We start from the raw sequence: 16,842 nt of genomic DNA, 5'->3' as shown, positions 1-16,842 counted from the left end.
CTCACCGCAGCCTTGCGCAAGGTCCCAGCACTTACCTCACCCTCCCAGGCACCACCAACCAGTTCCCAAATTATGTCGTTCTCTCCCATGGCAGCTCCCGGACCTCCCGTGACCAGCTAGTATGCCCCGCTCCTTCTCACCCGTTTCCAGCTTATGCGCTCCCAGTTATCGAATTTCATCTTGGTTTTGTTTCTGCGATCCTCAGGGTCATCACGCTGTTCCATTTTCCTTCTCTGTCCTGACTCCATCTCCTAGCCTCGTGCCCTCAGCAAATCTTACCACATTTCCTAATGTTTGTGGCTCTGAGGACCACACTGCCCAACAAATTTGACCGACTGGTGAGCCTCCTCCCTCAGTACCAGTACCAGTAACTAGTAATGTGGGTAACAAATATTTTTACTACAGCCTAGGGCCAACCACCATTTTTACACTTCTTTTAAGAGTGCCCATAAGCCAAAATTAATTACCAAATTATTATATCCACACACGGTTAACGGCTATATGTATCAGAGCTATTCAGTTACTCATGAACAGAAGCAGCTTTAGCAGTTGCCATCTTTTAAGGCCTTGGTTCATTTAGGCCAGGTGCAGGGTAATAGCAAGCCTTACCTGAACTTTTACCTTTCTGCACTTGGAATGACTCTGTGCCTTTCCAAGATTGTTAGGAGGCAAGGAAACCCTTCACTAGGTCATCTTCACTTTTGCATCTTACCGTTCATATTACACTTTCCTTTTCCAATCTGTCTAAACGACAGGTACATCTATCTAATCTAGGAAAAGCACAAATGTAGGCAGGTGGTAAGGACAGTCCCATCTTTGGTTGGAGTAATTCAGTTGTCCAGACAGGCTCTTGCCAAGATCTCCCCAGTTGCTCCCATATTATACTTTACTATATTCTCCCTTGCTACCTCCCCTATTACCTTTCATAATTCTCTCGTGTTATTTATGCCCTTGCTCATCACGTTCCACCGGAGATTGGAAAGGTCGTTACCACTCGACCGCCTCGAGGGGATGCCCCCGGGCAGAAGGAAGGACAAACCACCGGGGCAGAAGGAAGGACCGACCACCGAGGACCCCCCGCCCCCGCCGGGACCCCGGGGGCGCCGTATCTCGGTGCGGCCGCTGGGCGGGGGGCGCTGGCCCCGCCCCGTTTTGCAGCAAGCCCCGCCCCGTTTTGCAGCAAGCCCCGCCCCGGGGCCGCGCGAAACCGGCGGACCGCCTTCTCCTTGCTCGCCGACTGGCCGCCGCCGCGGCCCGCGGCGGGGGGCGGGGCCGGCGCGAGGGTTATTTAAGGCGCCGCGGCGGCAACCGGCGCCTGTCAGCGGGAGGCGGGACGGCGGGGACGGCGTGAGTGGCGGCGGGGCGGGGGCGGGGGCGGGCCGGGTCCTCTTCGCGTTGTGGTGGGGTGGCCCGGCCTTTCCGCCGGCCTCTGCTCCGCGGCCTTGCGGGGAGGCGCCGGGCCGGGCCTTGCCCGCCGTCCCGCGGTAGGAAGCGGCGGGCCGGCCGGCTCTGCCGGGACGCGGCAAGCGCCGTTGCTGCTTCTCAGAGGGAAGCTGCCGCTGCCCCCCGTCCCCTTCCCCGCGCTTGCTCTCTCTCCCGTGAGCCTGGCCCTGTCCTCAGGAAACTGCGACGTGCCTCCCTCCCGCCCTGAGGCTCGCCTCTCTGGGGGCTGCGGTGAACTTTCCCTTCTGCTGCAGAACCCTGTGGAGTCCCGGATCTGACCTCTAGACCAACCTCAGCCCGAAGAGCGGGGCCTGTAATGTGGACGTGGGGTTGTATGCTGGGGCTTCTAGTGGCTTGTGGAGGGTGGCGAGCGCTCTGGGTTGGCTACAGACCTCTCTCTCCTAACTCGATTAAATGCTCTCGCCTGGGTACTAATCTTGCCTGTGGATAAGGAGAGCAAAGCTGTCGCAGCATGCTGACAGTCCCTTGGGTTATCTTATTCCATAATGCAACTGTTACAGTGGTGTGAAAAGGTAGAACCGTGGACCCTCTTCTGTGCAGGTAGGAAGGTTTCAGCTTTCCAGTCTGAGGGACCTACAGGAAATTCTAGCTCTGTTTTTTAAGAGGGGAGGGGAAGTGGTATCCAGCCTTGTGCTGTGTGGTAAGCCGCATTTGCTTTTCCAATTTTGAAGCTTTCTGGGGCAGACTTTTTTGCCGCTCTGCAGTGAGACTGGAGTGATTCAGTGCCCCTCTAATTTTTAAGAATATTTAACTATGTTTAAGGTGATACTTAAAGTAGTCCCTGACTCAGCAGGTAGTTCAGATCTTGTTTGTGTTGGCCAGAATATCAGTCTCCATGTAATATGTTGTATTTTGTGTCTGTGCTGTGAAGCTAGAGCCCTGATGTTGTATAGGAACTGGTTGAGTGAAGGGCAGGGTCAGATGTGCAGGGCTGATGCCTGTGTGCTGGTTTCTTTGAAAAGCTCCAGGTGAATCATGTCTGAGCTCTAACTGCATGTGAGGATGGTGGCTTTGTTAGGGAAACTAAGCTTCAGTTAGGAAGGTTGCTTTAACTTAGTTATGTCTATATAAGCCTTTTGAAGGCATTCAACTTTCACCATTCATGACTATTGAAGAGAATGCTTGAGCTGTCTGGTGGTTTGGGGTTGTTCAAACTGATGTTTAAAACTCATTATCCAAATTTAAACTTGATGGGTGCTGTAAATTAAATAGAAGCCATCTCCGGTGAGCAAAAGATTTTTGTATATCAAACATCAGTGATCTGTGTAAGTACAACCCTGCTTGAAAGAAAGTGCATTCTGTAAGTCTTCTGTAGGTTTGGGGTGGTAGGATGTGTTTGTATTGCAGTATGTTGTGTGGGACAAGCTGCAGCTTGAAAGTATTCATTTCAGCTATGTAGAGTAGTCAGCTGTTCAAGAAATCCTAAGACAAAGTCAAATGTTTTAACAACCATCATACACTTGTCTTGTGACTTCCACATAAAAGTGGAAGAAAGGTTTAAAGGATCTGGCATAAAGCTGACTGAACAAAACACTGAATCACAGCAGTTGGTGTTGCTGAACATGCTTGTCCAGTGTATGACATGGACACTGGAGTTTTTCTCATGGTCCAGGCACTTGGATTTCAGAGGTGTATTTGTAAAGCTCGTTTGTTTTCCTGGCTTAGAGGAGGTGCTGTATCTTTAGTTCTAACTTGAGAACTAAGTTTAAGCTTGTTGATTTTGTTGGTTGAGTGGACAGTATGTGTTTTTAATGTGGAGTTTGGACTCATAAGAAAGACAGAAAACTGAGGAGGGGAGAGATCTTGGATTTTCTCACATGAACTTCAGTTGAAACTAAAACAAAACAAGGAAGTGGTAGCACTGAACTAGTCACTGACCATTTGTTCCTGGCCTGCTGGGGCTGGCTTCTGTTCCTGTGGCTTAACTCTGAACTTGTTTGGGAAGGCTGAGTGGCAGATTGGGACTTTAAAGCTGGAGACAGCATGGTTCTTAAGCTGCCTGCTTTTAACCTCCTTTGCAGAGCACAAAGTGTGGTCCTTTCTTGTACCTAGCTACTAGCATTCAAGCCTGTGGCACACTATTAGTTGAACTCTTATAATGAAATCTGTTCTTTGAAATTGCATTTTATTTGAGTAACATTTTTGCCTGTAGTTCTGCAGTAAAGTACATGACTTGATTGAAGTATCTCTATAGACAAGCTTGCTTGGTTAACTTCCAAAGTTATTTTTGAAGGAGAGGCAGAAACAGTGGTGTTGAGATTAAATATGCTTTTGTTTAGCCACTTCACTGTGTCATTTTGTGAGGGAGTGGCCTCAAGGTTTATATTAGCACAGCTTGGTGTGTGGCATGAGCAGTTGTAAGATGAAAGTCTTCTGTGGCTGCTTGATAACTGACTTGCTTCTTAAACCTGTGAGGACTAAATAATTTTTCTGTCACAGAATCTTCAAGCAGCACTGTTCTGGTCAGAAAATGTCTGCTCTTGAAACCCTCTTTAAATACATTGATGAACACCAGGATGTCTATATTCAGGTAAGTTTTCTTTGAGTTTTGTCCTGCAGCACAGACAGCTATGGGATATTAAAAGTTAGGTGGTCAACTTCAAGCTTGTTGTTACACCTATATAATATGCCCAATAATAGAGTAATGCCAAGTAATTGGGGAGAGGGGGGAGCAGGCAGGAAGTGTGACTGACTTCAGTCAAGCCAGAAAACTTTCTTAGGTTTGGGCACAGTTCTGTTCAAAGACCTAAATCTCCATGGTAGCTTTATTAGAAAATGCTCTATTACTGTATAATGCAAGCAGTGACTTATTTAGAGGTAAAAGAAGTTTGACACTGGTTCCTGAATGCTGAGTTAGGTACTGTCTTTCCCTTTTGGAGGTGGGAGAGGAAAGATATAAACAAGGCGGAATAAAGCTTTCTCATATGAAACTGTTCATGTTGGGGTACAGAGGGACAGGTTGCCTTCTGTATTTTGCTGTTTAGCCTGCTATTGAATTTCACCTTGTATTGCAATCCCTTTCACCTGTGAAGGAATCAGTGGTATAGCACTGTAAACTCTCAGGCAAGAACTATGCCAACCTGACTTCTGCCAGTTGCTCTTGCTGATCTTGCATGGAGGAAAAAGCTGAAGTCTCAAGGATGTTAGCTGGTTCTGGATACTTAAAGAATGGCAACCAGAAAGGCACGATATGTGCAAGCTGTCATACTCTGAGGCTTACCTGATGTATCTGTAGTCTTTTTGCTACACTGCAGGGCCAACTGTAAGCAAGTGAGGTTTTAGAGAGCTTTTGAGTGTAGTATTAATGGTTAGAGTACTCCTTTGAGCAGAGGACAGAGTTGATTTGCCTCAAGTTTAAGCTTGACTAAAACAGTATTAGTTGAATTGCAAGGTGTTGTATTTGTACAGTGCCTCCCATGCTGTAATTCATGTGTAGTAAAACCGTTAGCTTTTCTGTCTTTCTGTAGCGGCTGGCTCAATGGGTGGCAATCCAGAGTGTGTCAGCATGGCCGGAGAAGAGGGCTGAAATCAGACGCATGATGGAGGTTGCTGCGAAGGATATTGAGCAACTGGGAGGCACAACTGAACTTATGGATATTGGGAAACAAAAGGTATGTGAGCATCTCCATGTCAGTTTAGTAGAAGTCTCTTTAGAAGACAAGGTGTTTTGCACTAGGAGGTGCTGGCTTCTTATGATCCCAGTAAGGAAGGCACTTGGGCTCCATAAAGTGTCATTTAAAATGCTGTTTGTTAGAGCTACCATTATAAAGAAAGAGGGTAGTATAGATAATCTTAAGTCCCTTCAGGTACTGGGAACCCCCAGCTGTGCAGTATCTAGTGGGCATCCAATCAGCGTGCAGCATGCTGTGCAGATCCCATTCATGGAAATGTTATCCCATTTTATTTATTCAGGCTGTTTGACATCCAAACAAAAGGGATATTCACATGAGAACTTCTTGCTGCACTTTTAGATAAAGACAAGGACATGCGGGTGGTGTAATCACCAGTACCAAGTGGGAACTGCCTGCAAGCTACAGTCAACTGGCTAAGTTTATCCTGCAGCCCAAGGATACACACAGCACAACACAGGCAGGAAGGCCAAGCTGTATGTGCAGCACAGTACAGGCTTGGGTAAACTCAGGCTAACTATGTGGATTACTAATTCCCTGATGTCTGATGATTTTCTGGTCAGCATCCCCACACAAGGGTCTTGTGGGTAGGGACCTAGAAAGGCAGTAACCTGTTGGGGTGTAGGATAATGTCTTGCCACACAGTCTGAGCATCCTGTTAAAACCTTTGTTTATAAAGTAAATCTTGGGATCCAGATCAGCTAAGCATGTTGTAATACACAGTCCAAAATGTAATACATGTATTTTAAATACTTTTCTAACTGAACATGGACAGAGCACCTGCAAACAAATGTTAGATGTTTTTAACAGCAGGCTGGTGTTGGACCCTAGATCCATAGACTCTAAAGATATTGACTGAAGTTTCAATAAGTCTTCCAAAAGACTTTTAGGCTTTTCCAGAAGTGTTATATTTGTCACAAGATTGCACTGCTCCCTTACCAGATACAGAAGGATCCTTAATAGGATGTGTCCCCTTCTTATTTTCAGCTATCTGGACTGCTTTTCACCTGAGAAATGTGTGTGCTTGTGAATAATTTCATCCTAGGGAACTTGATATGGTCCTCCTTTGAAGTGCGTAGTCACTACATGTCACAGAATAAGATGCATACCAAAATTGTTAGACTAGTATTTGGATAGTGGCATTCAAAATCCTGTTGTACTGGAGTGTTTGCTAGTTTTAGATGATCGTCATTGTAATTGGTCCTAATGACTGCTGAGTGAAATCTATGTATATCGGGGCTCTCTGAGCAGTTCTTGCTTTTGGCAACTGGAATACACTTGTTCGTAGCACTACAGGTCCCAGCAGGGAAGCAGCTGACTTCATGTGCCCTCTTGGGAGGGAATCTGTAGGATAATTCTAGCTCTGCTACTGCCTACAGCCTAAAATCCCATCAAAAGTGTTTCAGTTAATTCAGAGACTAACTTGTTCCTTTCATCAGTGTAATTTTCTGGGGGCAAGAACTGATTTTAGAGAGTTTATTACAAGTAACACTTCTATTTAAAAAACTCTTGCAGCTAGATTAAAGTTAACTTTAGTATTTAGTTTTATATTAAGTATAGACAAAACTAGTCTGTATTATGTCCTTTATTGATATAGCAGCAATGCACAATGTAAACCAACTGGTGATCTTGTCTGATCTAACTTAGGTTACTGCTGCACAGCAGTTTGTACTGTGTACTGATTACTGTAAGTGTAATAATGCTTTAATCACTTTGAACTGCAGCTGGCCAAGGACCATGTAACCTGTTGATAAAAAATTGGAGCTTGGAGCCCATATGAGCAAAGTCAAAGCTGATCTTGATCTCCTGAACGGTGTCTAGGAGTATGTTCTCACTGGAAGGGAAATACATGCTGACTGAGAATAGCATGTGATAATTGCTTATGGGGTATTCCAAAGAACTAGGCTGAGTTCAACTCTTGAACTAAGTTCATCAGCACTACCCTGCCCTTTCCTTAACAGCATAGGCTGGTATAGGGAAATACAGCTGTTATGCTGATCTTATTTGGGTGTAGGCATGTGTTATATACTCAGTGATACTGTCAGGAAATTTTTGTCTAGAGCTATACTGTGGACAGGATGAAAGTGCAGTGACAAGCAATGCAGCAATATTGAATGGAGTTTATCACGTGCTTAGGTCAGCATTAGATATGGCAGTTTGGCATGCAGACAGCTTGCTCTGCTAAAATTTGATGTAGGACTTACTTTAAAGCTAACAGTTCTGAGTGGCTTGGAACACTTTGGCTATTACTGGGCCTTGTCAGGAAACTTAATGGCATGGTGCTGTCATGCCTTTATTGGGACACAGCTTCTGGCAATCAGTTAAGTAGCTTAGTTTTGTTTAACTGTCTATGCCCTTAATCTCAAACTCTGTAGTGTTAAAGTAATTCATTCATCTGATAAAAATGCGGCACTGACATTCCACATTTGAATAAAACTTCTTGTCTCCTATTTCTAGCTGCCTGATGGATCAGAGATCCCTCTACCGCCAATTGTTCTGGGAATACTTGGCTCAGATCCACGCAAAAAGACGGTATGTGTATATGGTCACCTGGATGTTCAGCCAGCAGCACTAGAGGATGGCTGGGATAGTGAGCCCTTCACACTGGTAGAAAGAGAAGGTAAGACTGGTGAACTTCACAAACTGAGCACTTCTTTAATGAGTATGGTATTTCTCAACTGGTCTAAGGTTGTGTACCCTTGACTGGAAGGAGGAGGGGGAGTAAGAACTGATACGGGTGTTTGTTTAATACTGTTGAGAAAATACACAGGAGGGGAAAGTGGTAAGCAAGTAGACCTGCAACATCTCAGCTGCTTTCAGGGCTTGTTTACTTTTCTGATAGTCTAGGCTGTATTTATTTGCATATATCTTCCTTGTAGCTACAGCAAAGTCTTAACTGCTGCCTTCCATGGTAAAAATTTGTTGCCAGAAAGCTTTTTAGAACTAGTTTCTTGTGCTGTTCACAACTTGCAGCCTGTAAGGTCACGTCAGACTGCAGGGATTTTGAACCACTACAGGGGACAAACACTCAACACAGCTTCTTATGCCTGGAGACAGGAGTGGTACAGCATCCTCCCTGGGTTGCCTTGTGGTTGCGTACTGTGTTACAATGAGTACTGCGGAAGCTGTGTTTTACAGAGCTAGTGCCCACACAAGTGTCCCTCTCCCAAAACTGGGGATGAAGAAATCGTGCAGTAACTCCTGTTGAAACAACACATTGCCAGTAGCTAAGAGGAGACTAAAACTTTCTTTTCTGTTGAAAGCTGGTGCTACCAACACCCTCTTGTTTCATTTGCTCAGTGTTGAGTGTCAAAAGTCACATGAATAGAAGGACATTAACCATTCTTGTTGCGTAAGTGTTAATCATTGCCAAGAAAAGATGTATCTGTGGTAACTAGTATTTCTACTTGGGCACTTGGTCATAGGCAGCACAGTCCAAGTTATTAAATTGGATTATCTCATCTGATAGTAAGAGCTAGACTTGTCTCAGGCTGTGGCTTATTCCTGTGCAGCTTGGCAGTGTAAGAGGCATATTTACTAATGGCTCCTTACCTTGCAAGCTTTCTGGCCTGTTCTGTCACTGTGGTTACACCTAGTGCTTAGGGGTTGTAGCCACAGCTCTGATTACAGCGATACCTGCCTCTACTGTGATCCCACGTGCTGCATTTCCTGGGACCTTCCCTGTAGCCTGTAAAACTTGTCTGACTAAAGCCCTTTCTGGGGAGATTCACTTTCATCTGGAGAATCCAGAGAAGTGATTGGTTGCTAGCTACTGAATTCTTAGTCTTCAAACAAAGAATTACTGAATTGAAGCTAATACTAGGTAGGTTTCTGTTAAAAGGAGGTAGCTTGTTTCTATACCTTTACTGCTGTTTTTGTAGAAAATGATATTATTGTGAAGGATATGGGAATGACATAGCCCAAGGCAGTTACATCTTTTCCAGGCTTATGTTCAGCCCCTGTCCAGGGAGCAGCTGGGGGAAGAGGTGGGGTAGCTCTGGAAGTGGGAGAACTATTGCAGTCCTGTACCTATCCCACTTGCATGGGTGTGTGAAGTGGGATGTAAAACTGCTACTTCAGAAGAATCAGAAATGAAAGTTAATGTAAACAGGGCTAAAAAGCTTATCCAAAAAGATGTTTTCTCCTGCAGGTACCAGGTGACTGAAGCTTCATCCTAATTTTTCTCCACACTGGTCACTTTGTATCATGTTTCTACAGGAAAGCTGTATGGGCGAGGATCAACAGATGACAAAGGTCCAGTGCTTGCCTGGCTGAATGCCTTGGAGGCTTATAAACAAACTAACCAGGTGTGTGCCCAAAATGTATCCTGCTTTTTTACGTATAGCTGACTCTAGCAATAAATGTTATCCAAACCACAAACCCTTGTGAGGCAAGCCTGCTTATTCAGCTGATGGGAGGAATGATGCAATAGTCCTGTGAAATCCCTGATGTCCCAGTAGGGTTGAGCTGACTTGCTGACAAGTAGGTCTTGTAGATGCTTGGATTGGACTTTAAACCTTTTTGCTTTAACAAAATGTGTAGGAAGGAAAATACATATGCAAGCATCTGGAGCAGGAGAAATAATCAAATGTGATCACTTTCACGTAAGGATGTCAAATTAGCTTGGCCTTTAGCAAAGCTTAATGTCTCACTGCCACTGAACTCTAAGAGGAGATTAATTTAGTAACACTAAACTGGGAGCTTTGCTGTTTCTGTTCAAGAAGTGTAATCAGAAATAGCTTAGGGTGTCTGCTTTATCTTTCAAGACAAATTACTATTACTTGTTAGAAGAATTAACAGTTCTCAAGTGCTGTCAAGGCATAGAACATGGTAGACTGGATAGACAGTAGCTGTGACTCTCCTACTGTCATGCGATTTCTGTGGCTAATACTAGTTTTCCTAGCCCCGTGACTTGCCTTTTGGCAACAGGTTTCTGCTGCATTCCCACAGTTAAGAGGATTGGGAACAAGTTGTTCTAAAGCTTAGTTAAAACTTTTTTGAAGAGTTTGAATTCCAGCAAATGAAGGGTGGTGTAAGTGCTCTCAACATAAGCGCAGTCCAAACTTTGTAATACTTCATGTATAATTAACGAATTCCACTGTCATGGAACTAATTTACCCGTGTCTATTATTCTTTGTACGTGACAGATGAAAATTACTGATTGTTGGAGTCAATGTTTTAACATACTTAAATCTGTTCTTGTTTTTCATTTTCAAAGGAGTTTCCAGTAAATGTTAAGTTCTGCCTAGAGGGTATGGAAGAATCGGGATCTGAAGGCCTTGATGAACTCATTTTTGCTCAGCAAGAGACTTTCTTTAAAGATGTGGATTATGTTTGCATTTCTGATAACTACTGGCTAGGCAAGAAGAAGCCTTGTATCACCTATGGCTTGAGGGGTATCTGCTACTACTTCATAGAGGTGAGTGCTGAAATACAGTGGAAAACCAGTATTAAACTGAATTTTCTACTGGAGTTGTAGCTTTTTCTCATGCCAATAGCTTTTCTTCAGAAAAGGTAAAACTGACTTCAGTAGAACAGTTTCTACTAATTGTCTAAATACCTTCTTTTTACTATCCTATGATACCTGAGTAGGAGGGATAGCTTTCACATGTATGAAGCAAGATAAGCCAGCACCTTCACTGAAGGATTATCTCATGGCATAGATATCTTCATCCAGATATTTCCTTGAGTGCAGGAAGAGCTGTCACCACGGAAGTCCCTGAGGTTGGGGCAGTCAGTACTAAGGGCTTGTACTCAACAGAGCAATAAAAAGCATATCTGCTTTAATGTGCTACAACTGAGCAGTCTGGGTTCAGAAACGGATGCATTCCCAAAATATGTGCAACAAAAAGCTAGGGTAAAAGTCTCTTCTGTGCATTTGACAGTATCTTCATGCTAAAATTAACCTGATTCTTAATTCACTTCAAACCAGGTGGAATGTAGTGACAAAGACCTTCACTCTGGAGTTTATGGTGGTTCAGTACATGAGGCCATGACAGATCTCATTACGCTAATGGGTAAGCAAAAGCAGGTTTCACTGACTGCATCTAAAATGGGAGTAAGAGCCATTAAAGCATGAGTGAGTTTGCAGTGAGGGGGATTCTTAAGGGCTGCTTATACTAGTGAAGCAATGACCAACGAAATAGTGCTTGTCGGGTATGCAAGGCTGATGGCTTAGATACAGAAAAAGTTGAAGGTCTTGCCCAGAAGTTCTTGATCTACTTCAGCTTCCCCTAAAATCTTGCTGCAAACTTGTAAGCTAATTAAATCAGCTCATTTCTTCAAACTCTTGTATGGATGCCACACTGAACTCCTTGGGAATACTGCCTTCAAACAGCCAGCTAAACATGTAGCAGTAGAATTAAATACAGTTGCAAGGAAGTGCACATTTTGGCATTTTGAAGAGCAGTAAATTCCATAGGTGCCTTCCATGCTTAGTGGTACACATTCTGGGAGGTAAAGATCAGAATTTCATTACATTTACGGAGTTTTCAGAAGGCAAAGACTTCTATTTCCCATTGATAGTGTTCCCAGCAATGACATACTGTTTCTTCTGCTTGAATCCTGATATTAGGTCCTTCTTGTTTACAGGTTCTCTTATAGACAAGAAAGGGAAAATCCTCATCCCAGGCATTAATGAAGCAGTGGCACCTGTTACTGATGAGGAGCTGGCACTATATGAGAAGATTGATTTTGACCTGGAAGAATATGCAAAAGATGTAGGAGCAACAAAACTATTGCATGATACAAAGGTATACTGTACTCCTCTCTATCCTGGTTAGCTGTGTTAGTTCAAGCTATCTATATTAGCAGAAGACAGAAACAAGCTTCTGTGGATGCTTTTGTAGTAGTATTGTGTAATTTAGGCAGAGAATTCATCTGATGTCTTTAAAATGGTGAGATTGCCTTGAAGATAACTTTACCTACTGTACAGTTGACTGTATACTTAACGCTTGCAGTTCCTCTGCAAAGAGTTAGGTGCTTGGAAACTTAGTCTAGGTTAAAGGCATATTTAAGGCAAGCTGTCTAGATAATTTTAAATTTGCTCCTTGGTCTATAAGTAGCATTTCAAAGTTGTACAGAACTTTCTTTACCTAGTGCTGTTCTCTTAATGCTGGATAAGAACTGTTAGCACTTTTCTAGAGGTCAGATACCACATCTGACATACCATAAAGCATCTGATTTCCCACATCTGTAGGAAGTTCAGTGGGTTACCAGAAATATAGTTGGTCATAGAGATGACTTCTCATTAGGTGAGAAAACAGCTTGAGATCTAGCTGTGATGAACTTAAGGTTGACATACTTAACACCTTCCTACACCTGGCAAGCAAGGACTGTTTTGTAGCCATGAACTAGGCAGCTGCCCAAATCTTTGAACAGGCTCAAGTTCAATAAACTCATGTCTGATCTTCTCAAGTCTCCATCTTGGGAGCTCTCCAAACAAATGCTTTTAACAGCATTGAATCTTGCAAGGTATAGGTATTACTAACTTTAAAGCATTAAACCCTAGATATAAATACATCTATCAAAAAGCAGAAACAAGCATTGTAAAAGAGGTTTGCATGTGCAGGTCTGCTTTCTGTCCTAGTACTGTCAGCAGGAGACTTCACGCAACTTGGGTATGAGTAACAATTTTATATCCTCAACCTTGTCTTTACATGCTCAGGTTTGTATCAACTGGGAGCATGCAGACTTCCATTTTTAGCCTTTTCCTATAAGGTAATGATGAAATATAGCTTATATATAAGGAGGAGCTGGCCAGATGCTTTTTATGTATGATACTGAACTAAAGCTGTTCAGTATTTGCTAGACCCAAGGGAGTTCCAACTAAGCTGCAGGCATGCAAGAAGGGTCTTGGGGCTAAGGAGAGAGATGGTAGAGAAGGCTGTAATCTCCAAGTGAGAAACAATGTGCTTGAGAGATTTGAAATGTGACAGTTAAATTTGCTTTGAGAGATGATTAGAGGCAGATTGTACGTGGAACAAAACAAACTGTTAACATAAAGGCCACAATTTCCAAGTCTCTTGAGTCTCTGCAGTGAATTTCAGGTTTGAGATACTGTAGCTGTCTATAGAGGACACAAATGTGTTGAATTCACAGTATCCAGTGTACTGAACAGCTGTATCCAAGGCAACAGGGAGGAAATGCAGAAGTGTATCTGCAAAAGGCAATAGTGCTTACTCTAATCAACCCAGAGTTGGGTCAGTTTAATACAATTGATGATATAAAAGCAGGAACATACTGTATGCCTCAGTCTGCACAGTGGTGAGGCTTTTAGAAAAGTTGTGATCTTCGTAAGCATGTGACTCAGTGATGAAGGCACCTGCCTGACTTGAGGCACTGGGGACCAGAGCTTCCAAAGCACTTCCTACACACTGTGTTTGAGCACCTTAATGGTATTTGTGTCCTTGTCAGAAGCAGACTGGTCATGTTCCATAGAACTAGGAGAAAGCCAAACTAGAGTTACTGAATCTCTTAAGGTGCTGAAAACCCAGCTGTTGTACCAAAATGTGTGCTTAATGGGAGTAACAGCTTCTGCTTATAACAGTGGTCTTGAATGAGCTGCATTGTCTGTAGGAGAAAGCATTGTTTCTTGCAAAGTCTTTATTACGTTGAAGAAATTATAACTTTGGGGAACACTGTCAAACGTCACGTAACCTTGCATCTTTCCCTTTGCCTCTGCAGAGAGATATCCTTATGCATAGGTGGAGATATCCTTCCTTGTCTCTTCATGGAATTGAAGGAGCCTTCTCAGCCTCTGGAGCTAAGACTGTGATTCCTAGGAAAGTGATTGGCAAGTTCTCAATCCGGCTTGTGCCAAACATGACTCCTGAAGAAGTCACAAAACACGTATGTTGAGATGGATTGATGGTCTCAGAACAACTAGTGTCTCTAAACTTCTCCTGTTCTGCGTGCCTGGGGGAAGAATATTTCTGGTTTCTAAAGCAGTTCTGGTTATTTACTTTGTTACCATCTTCTCTGTTCTGCACCTCAACTCAGATAACTGAGAGAATTCCTGTATGGTCCCACACTGGACCATTGTGGCCTGGCTATTCAATTTCTCTCAAATAATGCAAAGAAAGGGCTCAGGAGTAAATGCTAAATTAATTGTAGGGCACTTGGATTGCCCAAAGTGCATATTCAAAAGCATAAGCGTTTGACATATTGGCTAACTGTTCTACAGTATACTGTTAACTTGCCTAAAGAAGGTACTCTGACTTCAGAGCAGAGTTACATGGGAATAATATGAAATAATAGGAAGGAAAGTATTGCTGCACAGTAGTAGTGACCTGCAAGTCCCTAAGATCCTTTTAGTATACAGTCTTTACCAGTGTTCATACAAATGCTAACAGTAGATAACTCTTCAATCTTTCTTACAGGTTGAAGACTATGTGAGCAAAAAGTTTGCAGAGCTGCAGAGCCCCAACAAATTCAGAGTATACTTAGGCCATGGTGGAAAACCCTGGGTGTCAGACTTCAACCATCCCCACTACATGGCTGGTAGGAAGGCCATGAAGACAGGTCAGTAGGTTTTCCACTTGGCACTGGGAGGACTAAAAAGCTCTTGTTCTAGCACCTCAAGAAACACTGAGGAGGTCATGTTTGCAGTGTTCTGCACTTACAGAATAAGCTTGGCTCAGTAAGGAAGCATGTTGTGCGCAATCCTTAAACTCAAGTCTGAGGTACAGGAAGGAGAGAAACTTGATATCACGCTAATTCCTACTACACTGGAACAAGGCCATTGGTATGGTGCTGCTTTTGCATAAGGGTGAGACTGTCGGTTCAGATCACTTGATCTGAACTCAAAATTTAGTCATCCTAGCATCCTTCTTAATCAGTTATGCCAAGACAACTAGATTGTGTAGGGCAACTAGAGCAAATCCAACTTCTGTGTTGGAGTACAAACAGGCTTTCAGATGAAGTGTTATTTGTGTAACTGACCTCCAAAAGTGACAGTACTCCAGCACTACATCTGGGAGACAAATGCCACAATTCTGCAACCTATGTGGTCTGGCTGATTAAAACGGAGCAAGATTTGGTCAGCATGTGGTGCAGAAGTGGCTGGTACGTGATTGCTTAAGCAGCAGTAAGGATCTGTGTTGGAAAAACAAATACAATTCCAAACTGACTAGAATGTCACTTTGTAGTTTTTGGAGTTGAACCAGACCTGACGAGGGAGGGAGGAAGCATTCCTGTTACCCTTACTTTTCAAGAAGCAACAGGCAAGAATGTCATGCTGCTTCCTGTTGGAGCTGCAGATGATGGTGCCCACTCTCAAAATGAGAAGCTAAATAGGTAAGAGAACATTTATCCCTGTGCCAGGCTGAGTTTGCTGCTGGTCTTGGCATGTATTATGAAAAGGAGCAAGAAGAATTGGGCTTTTGCTTTTCTCAAAGTCTCTGGAAGGCAAAGTGCTGTTTCTCCCTAGTGGAGGATGACTGGGTGGGTAACTGGTCTGTAGCTGAATCTTGATCCAATTACTGCTTCTAGTTTTATACACTTAAAATCAGAAGCAGTTTTTATACTTTGGTCTCCAAGCTTGGCTACTCTCCCCTACCCCAAGGGTGGCATTTCTCTTGCCAGAGGAGATTCCAGGGAGGTTGGGAGTAGTACCTGGTGCCTGTAGCATCTCTTGCCTGCATAGGACTGATACCGCAAAATGCACAGCTACTAGAAATACAGCTCAAGCTAAGACAATGCTAATAGAAGCTATCTTCTTCCCAGGTACAACTACATCCAAGGGGTGAAGATGCTTGGTGCATACCTCTATGAAGTCTCCCAGCTGAAGGACTAAGACACCTTACCTTCTGGCTCATGGATCAGAAGTCTGAATTTTCTTAGAAAATGTGATCAATTACCAAGTCTTACATGGCTCCCCTTTTTACCAACACTCCACTGCTTTGGTGGGGGAGAGGGAAGCATGCAGTTCCACTTGACAAAGAACACTGTATACCAAAAATGTTTCTTTAAATGCTTACTTCAAATGACACAGACTATTCTTTATCTGGCCAGCAGTCCTGAACTGCATCTTTGTCCCCTCTGTGTCACTTCAAAGTTGTGGTTTGCTGTATCCATCTACTTTTCCTGTAAAGCAGGAGGAATGGTTTGCTCTCAATTGTTTAAGCAGCCACATGAGTTGCAGAACTGCTAGCCAAGTTTAAGGTTCTTATTCCTGGATATGTCCTGGAAATAGTCAAAGTGACAGATTATGGGGCTATACTGGAATGTGTTCAAGCTGTAGTGAGGCATCTGTCTTGCTGACTCAGTGATTTGGAAGAGCAGTTTGTCTCTTACAGTTTATACCTGCCTGCAGGTTTCAGTTTACAGTGAATTAGGTTATAACAAAATTCACTATGGTAATGACTACTGGCCATCTTTTTGTAAAGCTACCTTTGTACACCCTAAAAAGGACAATAAATAATCATGCTCTAGAGTTTGGCTCTTGGTCTCTAAGGATTAAATAGTGACTTGGGAGGGAAAGCAACTTCAGGTAACTTGAGAGGAACTCTTCTATGGTTACAGAGGCAGGAGAGCAACATGGCTACACAGACTGTACTTCCTGGGAATCCAAATTTTTATTCCTTAGGCTCTGGCTCCATAACAGCTTGTTGACTTGAAGCAGATGTTGCTAAATCCTGCTCTCCTGAGAGAAAACAAGCTCAGAAAATGTTCCATTTTGGCTCTGTAAACCAGGTCATCACACTGTAGCACAACTGATGATACTGCAAGGGAGTGGGTGGAATTTGTA

The 16,842-nt window shown here is 43.4% G+C and overlaps 1 protein-coding gene across 1 annotated transcript in view; it reads left to right on the top strand.

Annotated features, from left to right (window-relative positions):
- Positions 1 to 16,527, top strand: part of CNDP2 (carnosine dipeptidase 2) — a 350,882-nt gene extending 334,355 nt beyond the window's left edge. The window contains exons 2-12 of the mRNA XM_069778865.1: positions 3,912 to 3,994; positions 4,932 to 5,075; positions 7,551 to 7,713; positions 9,312 to 9,400; positions 10,312 to 10,512; positions 11,026 to 11,110; positions 11,685 to 11,845; positions 13,779 to 13,943; positions 14,474 to 14,615; positions 15,242 to 15,389; positions 15,819 to 16,527. Coding sequence (XP_069634966.1) covers positions 3,935 to 3,994; positions 4,932 to 5,075; positions 7,551 to 7,713; positions 9,312 to 9,400; positions 10,312 to 10,512; positions 11,026 to 11,110; positions 11,685 to 11,845; positions 13,779 to 13,943; positions 14,474 to 14,615; positions 15,242 to 15,389; positions 15,819 to 15,888 — 1,428 coding nt within the window. The 5' untranslated portion in view covers positions 3,912 to 3,934 and the 3' untranslated portion in view covers positions 15,889 to 16,527. The remainder of the gene's footprint in view (positions 1 to 3,911; positions 3,995 to 4,931; positions 5,076 to 7,550; positions 7,714 to 9,311; positions 9,401 to 10,311; positions 10,513 to 11,025; positions 11,111 to 11,684; positions 11,846 to 13,778; positions 13,944 to 14,473; positions 14,616 to 15,241; positions 15,390 to 15,818) is intronic.
- The last annotated feature ends 315 nt before the right edge of the window (positions 16,528 to 16,842 follow it).

Source organism: Haliaeetus albicilla, chromosome 3 (genome assembly GCF_947461875.1).
Source record: "Haliaeetus albicilla chromosome 3, bHalAlb1.1, whole genome shotgun sequence".
In the NCBI taxonomy this organism is placed as follows: Eukaryota; Metazoa; Chordata; class Aves; order Accipitriformes; family Accipitridae; genus Haliaeetus; species Haliaeetus albicilla.
This window is presented reverse-complemented; position numbering and strand designations above follow the sequence as displayed.